We start from the raw sequence: 22471 nt of genomic DNA, 5'->3' as shown, positions 1-22471 counted from the left end.
ATCCCTAATACACTCAATGAACTCTTCCTCAAGGCTGCCCTGCCCAATTTGATTTGTCCAGTTAATATGAAAGTTAAAATCCCCCATAATTATAGCTGTTCCCTTATTACAAGCCCCAACTATTTCCTGATTAATACTCTGTCCAACAGAGTTGCAACTGTTAGGAGGCCTATAGACTATGCCCACCAGTGTTTTTTCCCCTTATTATTATTCCTTATCTCCACCCAAACTGTTTCATTATCCTGATCCTTTGACCCAATATCATTTCTGACTATTGCAGTGATTCCTTCCTTTATTAACATAGCCACCCCACCTCCCCTTCCTTCCTGCCTGTCCTTCCTGATTGTTAAATACCCTCGTATGTTTAATTCCCAGTCATGGTCACCCTGCAGCCATGTTTCTGTAATGGCCACAAGATCATACCCATATGTAGTTATTTCTGCCGTCAACTCGTCCATTTTGTTACGAATGCTACGTGCATTCAGATAAAGAACTCAGCTTCAGCAATCTCTTCTTCCACATCCCACTTCACAGTCACATCCATGCACCCTTACCCATTCCGTCTCTCTCTATGCTCACATTCACATAACTTTTCCACCATCCAGTCTTGTAAATAGTTTTAATGCCATCATTTTCCTGTACATAAAAAATCTGGTGCCAGCTGCTGCAGTTATGGCGTCTGTCATTTGGCGAATGGGGATGTCACATAGAGGCCTTAGGATAACTTGCAGATGACTGCAAGCTGGTCAAAGTTGTTGGAAAGTGCAAGCATGGGCCACTGTCCATGGTCAATTCAGAAGCAGTGAGGCTGCAGTGTTTGATGTTCCAGGCTACGCAAATCTGCCCAGGATGAGTGCATTCCTTGCATTCCGCCCAGCAATGTTCTCGCGCACTGGTGCCGCTGGTTGGCGGGCCTCTGCAGGATGCTCGTTTCTGTCCTCCTCCTCCTCCGCATCATCCTCATCCGAGGCAGCTCTGTGTGGAGCCTTTTGGTCCTGCGGAATCGGCAAGCCACGACGCTGTGCCATGTTGTGAAGCACACAGCATACCACAATGATTTTGGAGACCCTGGCTGATGAGTACTGTAGGGCTCCACCTGATCTATCGAGGCATCTGAAGCGCATCTTCAGCAATCCGATGGTTTGCTCGATAATGCATCTGGTGGCAATGTGGCTGGAGTTGTAGCGCTCCTCAGCTTCGCTGGCTGGTCTCCTCAACGGCGTCATTAGCCAAGAGCGCAGGGCATATCCCTTGTCTCCAAGTAGCCACCCTTGAAGTTCGTTTGGCGGACTGAATAGCGGAGGCACAGTAGGCTGGCGCAGTATGAAGGAGTCATGGCAGCTGCCAGGAAACCTGGCACAAACATGTAAAATCACCTTCTTGTGGTCACACACCAACTGAACGTTAAGGGAGTGGAAGCCCTTGCGGTTGACAAAAACTCCTGGCTTGCGGTGGGGTGCTCTAAGGGCCACATGTGTGCAGTCAATGATGCTCTGCACCCTTGGAAAGTCTGCCAGCTGAGCGAATCCACGCGCTCGCGCCCTCACACTTGCGCGATCCCTGGTGAAATGGATGTGATTGTGCGCGATGGCAAAGAGTGCACCGGTTACCTGCATGATGCATGTGTGTGCGGCCGCCTGGGAGATGCCGCTGATGTCTGCTGCTGATCCCTGGAAGGAGCCTGAGGCATAAAAGTTGAGTGCGGTGGTGACTTTGATGGCCACTGGCAAGTAGTGTGGACCTGTTGCTCTGGGCTCCAGGTCTTGCCGCAGCATTGCGCAGATGTCAGTCACAACCTCTCGCGAAAGTCGGAGCCGCCTATGGCACTGCTGCTCAGTCATGTTGAGGTAGCTGACACCCTGTACACCCTGTTTGGGGGGTATCTCCTGCGCCGACGGCCTTCCATGCGCTGACCCCTTCTGGCCTGTGCTGCCTCAGGTGGGTGAGCCGCAGCCTGCCGCTCCTGCTGGTGCTGCTGGTGTTGCTGTTGCTGGAGTTGCTCCAGCCTCCTCTGCTGCTGGAGATCCTCTAATGCCAGGAAGGGAAGGTACAAAAGGCCTCCCATGCTTCTGGCAGATGCCTCCGTTGAGGAGGCTCTGAGTTAGGGTGGTGAGAGGGGCTTCCCAGGAGCTCACACTGGAGAAGTGTGTGAGGCTCCAACTTTCTACAGCTGTGCCTAAGCCTTCAAAAATTCCCCCAAGCCTTGATCAACAAGGTCCTGCAGCCTGCAAATGCTGCCTATTTAAATCTCTGCAGCCCTCATTGACCTGCAGCTGCAAGCAAGCAAGCCAACTGTTTTCACGCCAGGTCTCATCGGCGGGGTTCCCCGCAGGCGTGTTTCACGTGGGGAAAGCCCCAAAGTCGCAACGGCCCCTTAAAATCTACTTAAACAAGGTAATAATTGGTGATTTGTGTTCCGACGGCCAGTCCCGCCAGCGGCGGCCGGGACTGAAGCGGGTCGCAGAGAAACGGCGGTCCGAAAGTCGGATGGGGCGGGGAATCAGGCGGGGGGGGGGTCGCGACCCGCTTTTTCGGCCCCCGGCCGCATGAAAAGTCGCCCGACAGCTGGCAGAAAATCGGGGCCTAGGAGTCTAGTAAATATGTTATTCCTACAGTACTTGGTTAATATGATGGTCAAGTATCCCATCATGCTTCGCAGCTACCTAAATGCTACATGTTCATTTTATATATTTTTCCGAATACATGAAGCTAAACATCCTTTGAATGGTTTCTAGTACTGCAGCCCTCCCTACAGCTTTGGTTAATATATTTAAAGACTAGAGGATTCAGGCTTTGATTCACAGGCCTATTTTTGCAATCCAACAACACTCAGACACTAAATGCATAAGACAAGCCATGTATTCCTCTCATGACACTTCAAAGCCATCCTGTTTATCTTGGAAAGCCTGTTGTTCCAAGATACAAGGAAGTTTGGTTATTAATCCTTAACCCCCCAAGATGTCCAACTGTTCTCCTTAGAGCAGAAGGCTAAGAGCAGATTTGATAGAGGAGTTTAAATTTGTGATGGGTTGAGATACAGTAAATAAATAGAAACTGTTTCCAATGGTTGAAGTGTTGATAACCAGAGAGCACAGATTTAAGGTGATTGGCAAAAGAACCAGAGGCAACATGAGGGAAAACTTTTTTACACAACGAGTGGTTAAGATTTGGAATGCACTGCCTGATAGGGTGGTGTATGCAGATTCAATAGTAGTTTTCAAAAGGGAATTGGATAAATACTTTAAGGAGAAAAAATTGCAGGGCTCTGGGGGAAGAGCGGAGGAGTGGGAGAAACTGGATTGCTCTTCGAAAGAGCCGGTGCAGACTCAATGGGCCGAATGGCCCCCTTCTGTGCTGTACTATTCTATAATTCTATAATTCTAAGAGTGGGGAGAATGTGGAACTAACTAGCACAAGGAGTGGTTGAGGAGAATAGCATAGTTGCATTTAAGGGGATGAAGGAGTGTGGACAACACTCTTGCCTCTGAGTCAGAAGGTTGTGGGTTCAAGTCCCACTCCAGAGATTTGAGCACAAAAATCTAGGCTGACACTCCAGTGCAGTGCTGTGGGAGTGCTGCACTGTCAGAGGTGCTGTCTTTCGGATGAGACGTTAAACCGAGGCCCCGTCTGCCCAATAGGTGGTTGTAAAGAGACAGGATTCAACAGCTAGAGGGATTCATCATGGCTGATTGTAAGTAGCAGGCTTTAGCGCTGTCACCTGCATTTTTAGACTGCTGCAACAGATTCAGGTCCACCCCCTTTCTATCCCTTTCCCCACACCCCTACTCCCTCCTCCCTGCCGCTTCCTTCTTTCACTAAATCTTTGCCCAGCACGGGTCAGTCTGTGTGTCTTCTTGTGCCAATCTTTGTGGAACTCTGACATTAACATATGGAAAACAGGTCAGCTTTAAGAGAATTTCACCAGCTTCATACACAGATTTTTGAAGGTGGCAGGACAAGTTGAGAAGGCTGTTAAAAAAACATATGGGATCCTGGGCTAAACCTTTCTAAATCACTCTAGGTCCCAGCTGGAGTATTGTGTTCAATTCTGGGCATAGACTTTAGGAAGGATATTAAGGCCTTGGAGAGGGTTCAGAGGAGATTTACTAGAATGGTTCCAGGGATGAGGGACCTCACTTATGTGGAGAGACTGGAGAAGTGGGGATTGTTCTCCTTAGAGCAGAGATGGTTAAGGAGAGATTTGATAGAGGTGGCAGAAATTTTTGATGCAGCGAGTTGTTGTGATCTGGAATGCACTGCCTGAAAGGACGGTGGAAGCAGATTCAATAATAACTTTCAAAAGGGAATTGGATAAATACTTGAAAAGGAAAAAATTACAGGGCTATGTGGGAAAGGAGTAGGGGAATGGGACTAATTAGTTAGCTCTTTCAAAGAACCGGCACACACACGATGAGCTGAATGGCCTCCTTCTGCGCTGTAAGAGTCTATTATTCTCTATTATGGAAGGTCTCATTAGTGAGCGCTCTTCTCATTGTCTTGCCATATGAATTGAATGCTGCCTGAAGTTAAAATTGGAACAATTGTTTGGAGCATCCTTTAGTGTAAAGTCCCATGGGGTTGCCGATGGGTATTGTCTTTTGAGAGATTCTTTTCCCTGATCCTCTCCTCACAATAGGACGTTGATTCAAATATCTGTGTTTCCTTGGTTGGTTTTGAATAACCTATCAGCTTCTGTCAAATATGTCTCGAGTCCGTAACATTCGATTAAAGTGGCTAACGTTGGGGGCAACAGAGATAGTCAGTTTGATTTGGAAACGGTGGCCCTGATATTCCTGGGGAGGGGCAGATCTGGAGGGGGTGCTGAGTGGATCATCTGCTGCCCACTGCCATTGCCCCTGACCCCGGTGGAAATCCCGGCGTCAAATTAATTTGAATATTCGGGGTGGGTGCCCACCTTGGGGAGGGAGGGATTTCACTCTGGCAATTTTTAAAATTATAAATTGGGAAATCCTCTTCTGCCAATTTAATAGCAAAAAGAACCTGCATTTATTTAGAACAGTTCACGACCTCAGGACATCCCAAAGCGCTTCACAGCCAATGATGTACTTTTGAAGTGTAGTCACTGGTTTGTAGGACAGCAGGCAATTTGCACACAGCAAGATCCCAGAAACAGCAATGAGCTGAATGGCCAGATAATCTATTTTACTGATGTAGGTTAAGAGATAAATGTTGGCCAGGACACCGGGCGAACTCCTTTGGGTTTCTTCGAATAGTGCCACGGGATCTTTCATGTCCAGTCCAGCAAGCCTCAGTTAACAACAGTGCTATCCAACAGATGGCACCTCCGACAGTGTAGCACTCCCTCAGCACTGCACCTAAGTTATGTGCTTAAAATCCTGGAGTAGGGCTTAAACCCACGACCGTCTGACTCAGAGGCAAGAAGTGCTATGACTGAGCCAGGATTAATGGCTCTGAGATTAACTGCATGCTGATTGCATGGACATTCATGGCACCGAAAGTGCATAACTGTGGAAAATATGTCGGAGTTGGGTTCCTTCCCCCTCCCCCACGTTGGCAGCTGTCTACTGCCCTCCCTGGCCACTGGCATTCCAAGGCTGGTGACTTTAGACTTGAAGAAATAGCATGTAGAGATTAGGCTAGATTTTCCAATCAGTGTTATTTTAATCCATTTAAAATAAATAGACCGGCACTGATCAGGTAATCTCGATGATAGAGACATTTTATTTGGTAATGACGATACAGATTTGTGGTTTTCATGGATGAGAGGGAATTACAGAACATGATCCTGGAAGCATGGTAAAAGTCACCAAAAATGTCATAATCACCTCCAAGTCCAAGAATTGAATTTGACCTGTTCAGTCAGCATAAACCAGTGGGGCTATAAATAAACAGAATCATGGAATGCAACTCCCAAATTACTGGCAAGAATCCCACATAAGCAGAATTTGACTTATTTGCTCTGCGTAACCCAGAGACCCTGATGACAAAGCCTTTTCCAGGTCCTTGATGCCACATGTCATCCAATTATGTTTACAGTCTACTGTTTCAAGTTTTGTGTCTGTAGAAATGTGGAATCATTTCCAGAAGGTGTGAGTGCAGGTAGAGAAAGCCATAAAAATGCCAATAGAATTCTGAGTTTTACAAATGGGTAAAGAAGCAATGACACATTTGTACAGGCTGTGGGTTAGGCCACAGTTAGAGTACTGTGTGCCTCATCATAGGAAGGACATTGAAGCCACAGAGAGAATACAACGTGTGTTCACCAGGATGGTACCAGGATTGGCAAGCTATAGTTACAGGAAGATACTGCGACTATTTCCACTGGAGCAGAGAAAGCTGAGAGGAGAATTAATAGAGGTTTTTTTTCTTTAAATGATTTTTCATACAGTAAATAGGGAAAGACTGTGGGGGCGAAATTCCCATCGTTTGTGCCTCCTGTGGGAGGCTCTAACATGGCGCAAATGGCTTTTCACCCCCCCGCCCCCCCCCCCCCGAGGCGCTAACCGGGAAATTCTGCGGGAGGTTAGCAGCGGCGCTATCGGGTATCACCCCGATCTTCTGCGCCCGGAGATCATGACGTCATCTCCAGGCACAAGGCCCCAGTAGCACCGCGGGAGAAAAATTCCCCCTCGCCGCCCTGCAGCAGCGCCGGGCGATGTTACCGACTGCTGCAGGGGTCGTGAACAGTGAGGCCGGCTGCTCGCGGGGTGCAGCTTAAAAGCGCGGTGGTCAGCCAATATGAAAAAAATTGGCGATTAAAAAAAAATTTCTGAGCACCAGATGCAGGCTGAGTGCCACGATCAGTCAGCCCGCCACTCAGCTTGTGTGCCGGATTGATCGCGCGGCACTCCCGCACCCCGGTGTGCTCCAGCAGATGCAAAAAAAAAATGCAGAGTTCGCAACGGGGAGCACAGCACTTAAATGGCCCTTATCAAAGTCACAAATAATGTCCATATGACTGTGACCGTGGCAAACTATCCCTCCTCATCCTTCTCGACCTGTCTGCAGCCTTTGACACCATTATCCACACCATCCTCCTCCAATGTCTCTCCACCGTCGTCCAGCTGGGTGGGACTGCCTCGCCTGGTTCCATTCTTATCTATCTAATCGTAGCCAGAGAATCTCCTGCAATGGCTTCTCTTCCCGCTCCCACGTCGTTACCTCTGGAATCCCCCAAGTTTCTATCCTTGGTCCCCTTCTATTTCTTATCTACATGCTGCTCCTCGGCTACATCATCTCAATTTATCTCTCTTGGCCCTTGCACCACCTCTCTGGTGTCAGACTGCTTGCCCGACATCCACTCCTAGCTGAGCCCCAATTTCCACCAGTTAAAGATTGAGAAGACCGTCACAAACTCCGGGCCCGAGCCACTAATGCCTTCCCCTCCTTGGCCTCTGTCTCAGCCTGAACCACACTGTCTTAACTGATCCCAAGTAGAACTTTCTTCCCCATATACTCTCCAGTACAAAGACTGCCTACTTCCACCTCTGTAACATCACCCACCTCCGCCCCAGCCTCAATCCTTCTGCTGCTGAAACCCTCAGCCATGCCTTTGTCACCTCCAGACCTGAATATTCCCCAATGCTCTTCTGGCTGGCCTCCTATCTTCCACCCTCCGTAAACTTGAGCTCATTTAGAACTCTGCTGCCCTATCCCAACTCGCGCCAAGTCCCGTTCACCCCTGTGCTCGCTGACCTACATTCGTTCCCAGTCTAGCTATGCCTTGATTTTAAAATTCTCACCCTCATGGTCAAATCCCTCTATGGCCTTGCCACCCCTCCCCCCACCCCAACCAACCCCCACCCCACTATCTCTGTTACCTCCCCCAGCCCTACGACCCAGTGAGAGCTCTATGTTCCTCCAAGTATGACCTCTTGTGTATACCCACACCCTTCGCTCCACCATTGGCGGCCGTGCCTTCAGCTGCCAAGGCCCTAAGCTCTGGAATTCCCTCCTTAAACCTCTCCGCCTCTCCACCTCTCTCTTCTCTTTTAAAATTCTCCTTAACACCTACCTCTTTGATCAAGCTTTTGGTCACCGCCCCCGCCCCCCCGCCCCCCCCAATATCTCCTTCTTTGGCTCGGTGTCACTCTCTGTCTGTTTACACTCCTGTGAAGCACCTTGGGATGTTTTACTATGTTAAAGGTGCTATATAAATGCAAGTTGTTGTTGGAGCAGAGAATGGTTGGCCACAGGGCGTGGTTGAGGCAGAGGCCATTGCATCTTTTAAGGGGAAATTGAATAAATATTTGAAGCAGCGAAAGATACAGAACTATAAGAGAGCAGAGCAAGGAGACATGTTTTGAATTGCTGTAACAAGCAGCTGAACGGCCTCCTGTGCGCTGTAAATGTCTATGATTGTATGTATGATTGTACAGTATAAGTTTTCAAACTGTGGTCGATGAGGGAATCCCATGGGCCTCCGACACCATCAGATTGTGTACTTTCTGCATCTGTTAACTTACTACAGTCCCCACCACTTAAAACGTCCACGTTTAAAATGGGCAGTCATTTATATTGTATGAAATACAATAACCATTAACCATTTGCATTAGTGTCGATTTCAAAGTTACAGCGTATTAAGTGCTCCATTTATTTCGGGCAGAAACACCTCATTAAGGTACACTGAGTGCAAGAACAAACATGAATCAATTTAATGTCAGCCATGGTTCAGTGGGTAGTACCCTCACCCTCGCCTCTGAGTCTCAAGGCTGTGGGTTCAAGTTCCACTCCAGAGTCTTGAGCACAAAAATCTAGGCTGACACTCCAGTGCAGTGCTGAGGGAGTGCCGCACTGTCAGAGGTGCCGTCTTTCAGATGAGACGTTAAACCCGTCTGCTTTCTCAGGTGGATATGAAAGAACCATGACACTATTTCGAAGAAGAGCAGGGGAGTTACCCCGGTGTCCTGGCCAATATTTATCCCTCAATCAACAGGTTATTTGGTCATCATCACATTGCTGTTTGTGGGAGCTTGCTGTGCACAAATTGTCTGCCACGTTTCCCACGTTTCCTACTTTACAACAGTGACTGTACTCCAAAAGTACTTCATCAGCTGTAAAGCGCTTTGGGATGTCCAGTAGTCATGAAAGGCGTTGTAGAAATGCAAGTCTTTCTTTTTCTATACACCTTGTTAATGTTCAGTTACCTTTTGTGTATTTAAGCCCTTCTAACCCTTTCTAAATGGTGTTGAATTACAGTTTGTAAACTGACTGCAGTTTAAATAGAGCTTCAGGTCAGAGTGCAGCTACACAAAAGGAACATTTTTGTTGCTTACTGAAATAGCATTACCCCCATTGTACCGGCCATCTCGTATAAGTGGGCAAATCATGTTCGCACAAACGTGGCCCTTATAAGCGGTGGGGACTGTTTCCCGTTATTATATTACTGCATGTGGGTCCAATGGGAGAAGGGAGTCCAGGTCTGGCATGTGGCGAGAGCCTCCAAGGATGCCTTCTAAGACTTTACCACTAAATGACAAAGATGCTTATTGTTACAGTGTTCGAGTCATATGTTAGTGTAACTGGGCATACAGTGAGGATAGGGCTGTTTTTTAATTAAGTAGATTAACTGATAAATTGATTGAAATTAATTGGATTGTGGATTTTGTGCAATTAGAACTGAGGGACTGGCTAAGAGAACTCACTGATTTGCCGACTGAGTCTTCAGCTAGATTCTTGTCGGTTTATGCAGTCGTGTTACAAGACAATGGGTTTTTTGACAATGAGAGATGGTCAGGAAATGGGCTCACTACCTTAAGCTTAATTATTTACAGTTAATTCTCTCTAGTTTGCCTGGCCTGGTAGACTCAACTGCACTGAGAGAGAATGTGCTTGAATCTGTGAGGCCAGGAAAGGTAAATGAGATTTAGTTCCAATTAATTAAAGTAGAATAGATGCAGTCCGCTTGATCGGCAGCCCCTCCACCACCTTGACCATTCACTCCCTCCACCACCGGTGTACCGTGGCTGCAGTGAGTACCATCTACAAGATGCACTGCAGCAACTCGCCAAGGCTTCTTCGGCAGCACATTCCAAACCCGTGACCTCTTCCACCGAGAAGGACAAGGGCAGCAGGCGAATGGGAACACCACCCCCTCCAAGTAACACACCATCCTGACTTAGAAGTATATCGCCGTTCCTTCATCGTTGCTGGGTCAAAATCCTGGAACTCCCTGCCCAACAGCACTGTGGGAGCACCTTCACCACACGGACTGCAGCGGTTCAAGAAGGCGGCGGCTCACCACCACAGATGGGCAGTAAATACTGGCCTTATCAGCAAAGCCCACATACTGAGAATGAACTAGTGATGTATGCAGCATGTGTGATCTCAGATATTCTTTAAAATTCATTCTCAGGATTTGTGCATCAATGGCAAGGCAAACATTTACTGCCCATCCCTAGGTGCCTTGTAACGGTTTTAATAAAGCTGAGTGGCTTGCTGGGCCATTTCAAAGGGCAGTTAAGAATCAACCACATTGGTGTGGGACTGGAGTCACTTATAGACTAGACCAGGTAAGAACAGGTTTCCTTCCCTGAAGTGACCAGTTGGGTTTTTATGGCAATCCGACAGCTTCATTGTCACTTTTACTGAGAGGGAATGTGAAAAAGACAGGAAGAGAGGGAATGAGAAAGAATGAGGCAAAGAGTGTAGGATCCAGATGAATAGAAACCTGCATCAGTACAGGTAATGGGTTTGGGTTCATGTCTTTTTGCATGGTATACAACATTGAGTCGATGTGTGAGCGTAATGCTACATTACATTTCAAACTGGCTCTGTATCGGCACTCAGTTTCCTTCCCAAACTCCTGAGCCTCGAAATCTTGGTCATTCCTATGCTGGTGTCATGCAAGAGAGCTCTGCTTTGATTGGATGGGGAGATTATTCACCTATCAGCACAGTTTAACCTCAAGTGGTGGAGTGTGGAAAATATTGCCATCAGGAACGTTAGGCAGCGTAGGCTTCTCTTTCTAGCCAGGAGTGAAAACATAACTCTCACCAAGGTTACTTAAGGATACAAGGAGAGAGCTTGTATCTTGCTTTATTAGTTTAGTCAGGTCGGGCTGAAAATGGCCTCGTCACCCTAAGGCTCCCTTCGACACTTCTGGATGTAAATAGTGAAATATGCCGCACTATGTTTTGGTAAGTTTAGGATAGACTATAAGCAATTGGAATAATAACATGTAGTTGTTGCTTTTAACAATTAGTTTATAACTAATTTGAATAGATTTCTAATTACTTAGACCCTTTAAATATGTAGTATGTTAAATATTCAGGAGTATTAATTTTATTTAGCAGATACTTTATTGGATTGGATAGGTCATGTTCTCTTCTGTCTGACTTTGCAGGTGGCTAATCTTGCTTGCTCAATGTCAAATAACGAGGAAGGAATCAATATTATTCAGATGGCAGGTCACCGCATCGAGACCATATGTCCTCAGGTATGGGACACTCAACATTTAAAATGTGTGATGCTTGAACATTATTCATGAGAAGCCGTGTAGAGGCTGAAAAATGCACAAAGAAAACAATTGAGATTGTTGTATTGATCAGATCTTATTACAATCCATCTTTCCCAATTTCCTCCTCTCCTCTCCTGAACCAGCTGACTCTTGTTGGGTTACAGTTCCTCATTATGGTCATTTCCCAGGTCCTTGCCCATCCATCATGTCGCAGCCTAAGGAACTTGCTAAGAAGAAACAGCTTGCCTTTACGTAGCACCCTTTCCATCCTTGGGATATCCCAAAATGCTTCACAGCCGGTGAATTACTTTTAAACTGCCGTCACTGTTGTACTGTAAGCAAATTCAGGGGCTAATTTGTACACAGCAAGGTTCCACAAACAGCAATGAGATGGATGACCAATTTATCTGGGTTTTTTTTTGGTGGGGTTGAATGAGGGGCAATGTTGGTCAGGACACCAGGAGAAACCCTTGCTCTTCTTTGATTAATGCCATAGGGTGTCTTACATCCATCTACACAGGGAGGCAGAAAGACGGCACCTCTGCCAGTGTAGCACTCCCTCAGTACTGCACTGAAGCATCAGCCTAGATTTCATGCTCAAATACTGGAGTGGGCCTTGAACCCATGACCTATTGACCCAGTGGTGAGAGTGCTGAGCCAAACTGACACTTATGTATGAGCCCAGATGATGATAGGTTATTGTGTTGGAGTCGCTAGAAATCAACAGGCTGAGACTTTTGTTGCAGCAAAGGCAAAACGCGTGCTACTTTATTCACTCTCCATGAGGACTGAGGTTCTCAGCCTCGTTGCAGGGCTATGACGTCATCACGCTATCGACACATGATGTCATCATGCTACCGACGCTCTTAAATGGACCCTGCCCCGATAACCCAAACAAGTACGTACATATAACAACGTTGGCTATACATAGTGAATTGTGTTTAGGTACATATAACCACATTGGCTATACATTGTGAATTGTGTTATTGTCCCTATGTGGTCTCCGCCACAATTGAACCTTAAAGACGATTACAGGTGAGCTCGATCCAGATCTCACCTATTGGCTACACAAATCAAGCCGCAGGCACTGGACAGCAATCAGCACTGAAATGTTTGTCTGGTTATGTGCTCCTATCTCTTGGATGACGAGCCTATTGTCAACCCTCAGCTCTAAACCTGGCAGAGATCAGCGATTTCAGCACGCAGCTTGGATAGAGTCTGACTCCCTCAGCTCTGATGTGCTTAGATCAACACCAGGAGGCACCTATACCCACACCAGGGGACACCTATACCCAAATCAGGAGACACCTATACCCACACTTTAGACATTATACCCACACCAGGAGAAAACAATACCCAAACCAGGAGACACCTATACTCACACCAGGAGACACCTATATCCACAACTTGGACACCTATACCCACACCTGGAGATACCTATACCAACACGTGGAGACACCTATACCCACACCAGAAGACACCAATACCCACACCAGGAGACACCTATAACCACACCAGGAGACACCTATAACCACACCAGGAGACACCTATACCCACACCTGCAGACAACTATAACCACACCAGAAGACATCAATACCCACACCAGGAGACACCTAAAATGACACCGACACCTTAGACACCTATACCAAAACCAGGAGACACCTATACCCACAACTTAGACACCTATACCCACACAAGGAGATACCTATACCCACACCAGGAGACACCTATACTCACACCAGGAGACAACTATACCCACACCAGGAGACATCTACACCCACACCAGGAGACACCTACACCCACACCAGGAGACAGCTATACCCACACCAGGAGAAACCTATACCCACACCAGGAGACACCTACACCCACACCAGGAGACACCTATACTCACACCTGGAGACACCTATTCCCACACCAGGAGACACCTATATCCACACCAGGAGTCACCTATACTCACGCCAGGAGAGAGCTATACCCACACTGTATTGATTTGTATGTGGGTTCAATGACGACACATTCATGAAAGAGAATGGGCTAAAAATTCGGTATCGCCGCGCCAGGTCTTTAGTGCCCGAAATTTTGCGCTCGCCCGGATTCCCGTAGCGCCCGCCTGAAATTCAGTTGCGCCGCCCCAAGACGGAGGCGGGCGCTATTGCAGGGTTTGCCCGCCTCGTTTGGGGCGATGAAAGTCAGTTTCAGGCGTCCAGCTGCCGCTGCGGCACCCGATGCGGTGCTGCAGGCTGGGGTACTGCAGGCCTCCTCCTTCTCTTAAGGAGGAGCTGCCTGCAGCCGTGAGATCGCCGCTGGATTCCCCCGGCAAATGAGCCCGGCACCACGGAGAAGTGCCGAGCTCGCGGGAGTCAGACACCAATGCCGCGGGGGGGTGGTGCAGGAGTCCGGGGAGGGAGGTGCGGCCAGGCGGCCGCCGGGAAAGCGGCCGGCCGCCCCTCCACCTTTATGCGCCGGCCTCTCGGAGCTGCAAGGCACCGTTTTTCAAACGCTGTTTGCGGCCGCTACGGGCGAGGCGGCCGCAACTGAATTTGGCCATCGGCACGGAATAGCATTGGAACCGGGGCACTGCGCACACCGATGACGCCATCGGTGCCGGCGCAGCGCTACCGGCTAACGCCGATGTTAGGGACCAACTGAATTTCGGGCGCTAAAAAACTTCTGGCGCAAACCACTCTATAGCCAATAAGTGGGCACAAACGCGACTGAATTTCTAGGCCCTAGTCTTTTAATCTAAAGTATGTTCAACTCAGTTAACAGCATTACAGGAGACACCATGTTAGAGATCCATCTAAAATGAAACTAAAACTAAACTCTCTCTCTCACATGCCCTCTGCTGGTCAGGCATAAATAATCAAACAGGCAAATACCATCACTATTTGCTGATATCATTACATCTCCCTTTCTTAAAACAAAAGTATTTTACTTTTATCTAACAACATGTTTTCTTTGTATTACTCTGCATTTTAACTGTAACCTTAATGAACTTACATTATCATTATCATTATCAAGGTTTTTTAACCTTGTTTTGTGTGTTCACATGAAATATGTAAATACCTAGAACTTGAAGAAAGAATAAGATAACATTACTTCCTTCTATAACAAGAGTCCTTAAACTTGCTCAATGAGTCTCTCAGGAGGCTTCACGTGTCTTGAGGATTTTCTGATTGATTGTCCTTGAATCTGAGTTGTTGCCTCAGATGATGATTCCTCAGCTGTGTGATCAGGTTGTTCAACAGTATCAGTCTTTTGACCTGCTGTGTGATCCGGTTGTTCAACAGTATCAGTCTTTTGACTTGCTGTGGCTGGTCTCATGAGAAGATCCCGACGATTTCTTCTCAGAACAGCACCCTCATCTGTCTGAATGGTGTATGATCTTGGTTGAACTTCACTCAGGACAGTTCCCTTCTGAGTCCATATGTTTGTTTTGTCTTTGAACCTTACTTGGTCACCAGTGTGGAGTTCAGGTAGGTTTTGTGTTCCTCTGTCATAGTAGTACTTTTGCTTTTCTTTCTGTTGTTCTTTGAACTTCCTCACTTCCTCCCCCTCTTTTGTTTTCAGGAGGTTCTCCGGGATGGGTAGGTTTGACCTTAGCAGACGTCCCATAAGGAGTTGGGCTGGTGACATACCACACTCGAGCGGCATTGTGCGGTATACAAGCATGCTCTGGTAGAAGTCAGTTCCACTGTCTTTTGCCTTGTACATCAGTCTTTTCACTGTCTGGACCGATTTTTCCACTAGTCCATTGGACTGTGGAAAGTGAGGACTTGACGTTGTGTGGACAAAGTCCCACTCTTTGGCAAAGTGTCGGAAACTTGCATTGTAAAACTGGGGTCCGTTGTCTGTGAAGACCTCGCTTGCCACGCCATGTCTGGAGAATATGGCTTTCATACATGTTATCACAGCATCTGCAGTGGTGGTGTACAATCTACAAACCTCTGGATACAGGGAGTAATAGTCTGTGACTACAAGATAGTCCTTCCCTTGACATATGAATAGGTCAGCGCCTACCTTCTGGTAAGGTCTGTCTGGTGCTGGGTGTGGCTTTAGTGGTTCTACCGGATTGCTTACTCGATATTTCAGGCATATTGTGCAGTTTGACACCTCATTTGTCACATCTTGGTTGATTTGTGGCCAGTACATCACCTCTCGTGCTCTTTTCTTACACTTTTCGATTCACAGATGTCCTCCATGGATCCTTTTTAGCATCTCTTTTCTCAGACTCTTTGGGATAACTATTTTACATCCTTTGTAGATGATGTCTTCGACCACTGATAGTTCCGCCCTGCAGTTCCAGTACTCTGCCATGTCAGGTGAGCAGTCTTGCTTCATGTTGGGCCATCCATCCAAGATGCTTTTCCTCAGTCGTCTCATTGTTTCATCTTTGTTTGTCTCAGTCTTTATGAGCTCCATTTTTGCATCTGCTATGGGCAGTGCACTTGTGATCATGTCCACGTAGGCGTTCACTTTTTCATCCATTTTGGTGTTTGCGGGCTCACTTGGGTCAACAGCTCTGGACAACGTGTCTGCTGTGTACATCAGTTTACCCGGTGTGTACGCAACATTCAGTGTATAGCGTTGCAGCCTGATCATCATTCTTTGTATTCTAAGCGGACAGCTATTTAGTGGCTTTTGGAACAATGCAATCAAGGGCTTATGGTCAGTCTCTACACTGATTGCTTGTCCTGCCACAAACTGGTGAAATCTTTCACAGGCGTATGTGATGCTGAGCAGCTCCTTTTCTATTTGAGCATATCGCGTCTCCGCGTCTGTCATTGAGCGCGATGCATATGCAATAGGTTGCCAGTAGTCATATTTTTGCAGAAGAACGGCACCGAGCCCACTCTGTGATGCATCTGATGATATCTTGATGGGTCTCACTGGGTCATAAAACCTCAGAACTGGTTCCTCTGTGAGCAGTTTCTTTAGATCGCTCCATGAATTCTCATGCTCATGATTCCATTCCCATTCTATGTTCTTTCAGTTAGTAGCCTCAGTGGCGCCATCTTTTCTGAGAGGTTGGATATGAATTTACCCATGTAGTTGATCATTCCAATAAACCTCTGCACGTCCTTTTTGCATTGTGGCTTTGGCATATTCTCAATGGCGGACACCTTTCTGGGATCTGGTCTGATGCCCTCACTGCTAAGGATATCTCCCACGAATGTCAGTTCTGTCACCCCGAGCTGGCATTTCTCTCTATTCAGCTTCAGGTTTGTTTTCCTTGTTGCTTCCAGCACTTTTTCCAGTCTCTCGTCATGCTCAGTTCTTGTGGTTCCCCATACTATGATGTCATCCATTGATGTATCAACTCCCTCCAGATGCTCATAGATCATATGGATAGTTTTGTGATACACTTCAGGAGCTGAGGCAATGCCAAATGGTAACCTTAGGAATCTGTATCTGCCAAATGGACTGTTGAACGTGCACAGTCTTGAACTTGCCTCGTCCAGTTTCATCTGCCAAAATCCTGATGATGCATCTAACTTGCTGAAATACTTTGCATTTGCAAACTGTGACATGATTTCCTCACGTGTAGGAAGCTTGAAGTGCTCTCTCTTTATTGCTCTGTTTAGATCTCTTGGATCCAGGCAAATTCTGAGCTTTCCATTCATTTTGTCCACAACGACGAGGGAACTCACCCACTCAGTTGGCTCATCTATCTTCTGAATCACGTTCAGGCTTTCCATCCTGTCCAACTCTGCTTTCAGTTGCTTTTGAAGAGCAAACGGAACTTTTCTGCATGGATGTATGACCGTTGGCATACTTTTATCTACTCTGATCGTGTGTTCTCCTGGAAGGCAGCCTAGACCCTTAAATAGGTCATTGTACTCTTTCATGAGTTCATCATAGACTGTCTCTCCTTCGCTTTCCACAACGAGGACTCTCTTTACCAGGTTCAGTCTCTCACAGGCTATTAAACCTAGTATGGCTTGCACATCCTTTGGCACCACGATTAATGCTAGCGTGTGCTCTCTGTCCTTGTGTGTCACTTTCACAATGCATTTTCCTTTCACTGGTATATTAGTACCTGAGTATCCTGTCACTTTCACTTTTATTCCATGTATCTTTGGTCTGGGTCTGATTTTCTTAAAATCAGTCTCTGATATCACATTAACTTGTGCTCCAGTATCCAATTTAAATGGAATGTGTATGTCATTCACTTTTAGTGTCAACAACCAGTCTCTTTTTTCTTCTTTGTTTTCAGACACGACATCCACATAGAACTCCTCTATCTCGCTTTCATCTACTGCATGGACCTTGCTTTGTTGCGCTTGGTTCTTACAGCAATGGGCATAATGGTTGTTTTTGTTGCAACTATTGCATGTTTTACCATATGCTGGACACTTTCTTGGTGTATGCTGTGTACCGCATCAACTACATGACTTTCGATTGCCACTTTCATTTTTGTTCGCTGGCCACGCCTCTTTTTTCACATTGGCGCTCTTTTTGTTAAACGGTTTGTGTCTGTTCATTCTCACTGCATCCACGTTGCAGCTACTGTCACTGAACAGCTCCTTTGCCTGCGACTTCACAGTCTCTGTAGCCCTACACAGTGCTATGGCTTTTCCCAGGTCTAGATTTTGCTCTCTTAGCAGTCTTTCCCTTAGACCATTATCTGGAATACCACACACCAGTCTGTCTTTTATCAGCGACTCTGTCAGTCCCCCAAATTCACATGTTTTGCTTCGGTTTCTCAGTTCAGTCACATACTGATCAATAGTCTCTCCCGTTTTCTGTACACATGTGAAAAACCTGTGCCTCTCAAACGTCACGTTACGTTTAGGTATGCAGTAGGCCTCAAACTGTTCCATTGCTTTATCCAACTTCATTTTGTCTCCATCAGCAGTGAATGTGAAGTTATTATACACCTCCAGCACTTCATCAACCACGACATGTAAGAACACTGACGCTTTCATTTTTTGACTTTTCTCGTCAGCTAAATACAACTCCAAACGTTGTTTGAACCTCCTCCAATTTTCAGCCACATTACCTGTCAACTGAAGCTTCGCCGGTGGGTGTAATCCTACCATTTTTTCACTTCGATAGCTATTCTCCAATGGTAAGTAACGATGTTCTCTTTTGGCTTGCTAATCTGTGGAGAGCTGATTTAACTTCAGATTTTTCCTCTTCATCTCTTTCAATCACTTCTTCTGACACCATGTATTGATTTGTATGTGGGTTCAATGACGACACATTCATGAAAGAGAATGTCTTTTAATCTAAAGTATGTTCAGCTCAGTTAACAGCATTACAGGAGACACCATGTTAGAGATCCATCTAAAACGAAACTAAAACTAAACTCTCTCTCTCACATGCTCTCTGCTGGTCAGGCATAAATAATCAAACAGGCAAATATGCTGGTAAGGCATAAATAATCAAACAGGCAAATACCATCACTATTTGCTGATATCATTACACACACCAGGAGACACCTATACCCACACCAGGAGACAACTATACCCACACCAGAGACATCTATACCCACACCAGGAGACACCTATCCTCACACCAGGAGACACCTATACCCAGAGCAGGAGACATCTATACCCACACCAGGAGACACCTATACTCACACCAGGAGACACCTACACTCACACCAGGAGACACCTATACCCACACGAGGAGACATCAATACCCACACCAGGAGACACCTATACCCACACCAGGAGACATCTACACCCACACAAGGAGATACCTATACCCACACCAGGAGACACCTATACCCACACCAAGAGACACCTACACCCACACCAGGAGACACCGATACCTACACCAGGAGACACCTATACCCACACCAGGAGACACCTATACACATACCAGGGGATAGCTAACCTCAAGCCACTAGACACCTATACCCACACCAAGAGACACCTATACCCACACCAGGGGACACCTATACCAACACCAGGGGACACCTATACCCACACCAGGGGACACCTATAACTACACCAGGGGACACCTATACCCACACCAGGACACACCTATGCTCACACCAGGGGACACCTATACCCACACCAGGGGACACCTATAACTACACCAGGGGACACCTATAACCACAGCTGAAGACACCTATACCCACACCTGGAAACACCTATACCCACACCTGGAGACAGCTATACGCACACCTGGAGACACCTATACCCACACGAGGAGACACCGATACCGACACCAGGAGACGCCGATACCCACACCAGGAGACACCTATACACACACCAGGGGATAGCAAACCCAAATCACTAGACATCTATACCCACACCAAGAGACACCTATACTCACAGCAGGGGACACCTATACCCACACCAGGAGTCGCCTATACCCACACCAGGAGACACCAATTCGCACACCGGAGGACACCTATTCCCCCACCATGAGACACCTATACCCACACCAAGAGACACCTATACCACACCAGGGGACACCTATAACCACATCAGGGACACCTATACCCACACCAGGAGACACCTATACTCACACCAGGAGACTCCTATACCCACACCAGGAGACACCTCTACCCATACCAGGGGACACCTATACCCACACCAGGGGACACCTATACCCACACCAGGGGACACCTATACCCACACCAGGGGACACCAATACCCACACCAGGGGACACCTATACCCACACCAGGGGACACCTATACCCACACCAGGGGACACCTATACCCACACCAGGGGACACCTATACCCACACCAGGGGACACCAATACCCACACCAGGGGACACCTATACCCACACCAGGGGACACCTATACCCACACCAGGGGACACCTATACCCACACCAGGGGACACCTATACCCACACCAGGGGACACCTATACCCACACCAGGTGACACCTATACCCACAGCAGGGGACACCTATACGCACACCAGGAGACACCTACACTCACACCAGGGGACCCCTGTAGCCACACCACGGGACACTTATACCCACACCAGGAGACACCTATACCCACACCAGGAGACACCTATACCCACACCAGGAGACACCTATACCCACACCAGGAGACACCTATACTCATACCAGGAGACACCTATACGCACACCTGGAGACACCTATATCCACACCAGGAGACACCTATATCCACAGCAAGAGACACATACCCACACCAGGCGACTCCGATACCCAAATAAGGAGCCAGCTATACCCACACCAGGAGACACCGATACTCACACCTGGAGACAGCTACATGTACACCAGGAGACACCTATAGCCCAACCAGGAGACTCCTGTACCCACACCTGGAGACACCTATACCCACACCAGGAAACACCTATTCCCACACTTCGAGACCTCCTATACATACACCTGGAGACCACTATACCCACACCAGGGGAAACCTATACCCACAGCAGGGGACTCGAAAAGCCACACCAGGAGACACTATACACACACCTGGAGACACCTACACCCAAACCAGGGGACACCTATACCCACACCAGGAGACTCCTATACCCACACCAGGGGACACCTATAACCAGACCTGGAAACACCTATACCCTCACCAGTAGAGATGTATACCAACACCAGGAGGGACCTATACACGCACCAGGGGACATCTATACCCACACCAAGAGACACCTGTACCCACACCAGGGGACACCGATACCCACACCAAGAGACACCTATACCCACACCAGGGGACACCTATACCCACACCAAGAGACACCTATACCCACACCAGGAATCACCTATACCCAAACCAGGAGACACCTGTACCCACACCTGGAGACACGTATACGCACAGCAGGGGACACCTATACCCACACCAGGGGACTCCAAAAGCCACACCAGGGGACACCTATAACCAGACCTTGAAACACCTATACCCACAACAGGAGACACCTATACCCTCACCAGGAGAGACCTATATCCACACCAGGAGTGATCTATACCCACACCAGGAGAAATCTATACACACACCAGGAGGTCACTATAACCACACCTTAGAAACCTATACCCACATCAGTGGACACCTACATCTACACCAAGAGACAACTATACACACACCAGGGGACAGCTAACCTCACACCAGTAGACACCTATACCCACACCAAGGGACACCTATACCCACACCAGGAGACACCGATACCCACACCAGGAGACAACTATACTCACACCAGGAGACTCCTATACCCACACCAGGAGACTCCTATACCCACACCAGGAGACAACTATACTCACACCAGTAGACACCTATACCCACACCAGTAGACACCTATACCCACACCAAGGGACACCTATACCCACACCAGGAGACTCCTATACCCACACCAGGAGACAACTATACTCACACCAGGAGACTCCTATACCCACACCAGGAGACACCTATTCCCACACCAGGAGACACCAATTTGCACACCAGAGGACACCTATTCCCCCACCAGGAGACACCTATACCCACACCAGGAGACACCTATACCCACATCAGGAGACAACTATACCCACACCAGGGACACCTACACTCACACCAGGGGACACGTATAGCCACACCACGGGACACTTATACCCACACCAGCAGACACCTATACCCACACCTGGAGACACGTATACCCACACCAGAAGATACTTATACTCACACCAAGAGACAGGTATAACCTCTGCAGGGGACCCCTACACCCAAACCTGGAGACACCTATACTCACACCAGGAGACACCTATACCCACACAAGGAGACACCTATACCCACACCAGGGGACTCCAAAAGCCACACCAGGAGACACTATACACACACCTGAAGACACCTATACCCACACCAGGAGACAGCTACTCCCACACCAGGGGACACATATAACCAGACCTTGAAACATCTATACCCACACCAGGAGACACCTATACCCTCACCAGGAGAGACCTATATCCACACCAGGAGACACCTATACCCACACCAGGGCACACCTAAACCCACACCTGGAGACATCTATACCCATACCAGGAGACAGCTATACCCACACCTGGAAACACCTATACCCACACCTGGAGACACCTATAACCACACCAGGAGACACCTATGCCCA

At 47.7% G+C, this 22471-nt stretch overlaps 1 protein-coding gene across 1 annotated transcript in view; it reads left to right on the top strand.

The window, feature by feature from the left end:
- The window catches only part of LOC147113688 (catenin alpha-3-like), a 3852991-nt gene that overhangs the window by 2316691 nt on the left and 1513829 nt on the right, over window positions 1-22471 (top strand). The window contains exon 10 of the mRNA XM_085994990.1: window positions 11327-11419. Within this exon, the coding sequence (XP_085851116.1) occupies window positions 11327-11419 (93 nt within the window). The remainder of the gene's footprint in view (window positions 1-11326; window positions 11420-22471) is intronic.

The sequence above is a fragment of the Somniosus microcephalus genome, chromosome 8, assembly GCF_052327205.1.
Source record: "Somniosus microcephalus isolate GS21.2 chromosome 8, FLI_Smic_1.0, whole genome shotgun sequence".
NCBI lineage: Eukaryota > Metazoa > Chordata > Chondrichthyes > Squaliformes > Somniosidae > Somniosus > Somniosus microcephalus.
Note: the sequence above shows the minus strand (reverse complement) of the source record. Positions and strands in the feature narration are given on the sequence as shown.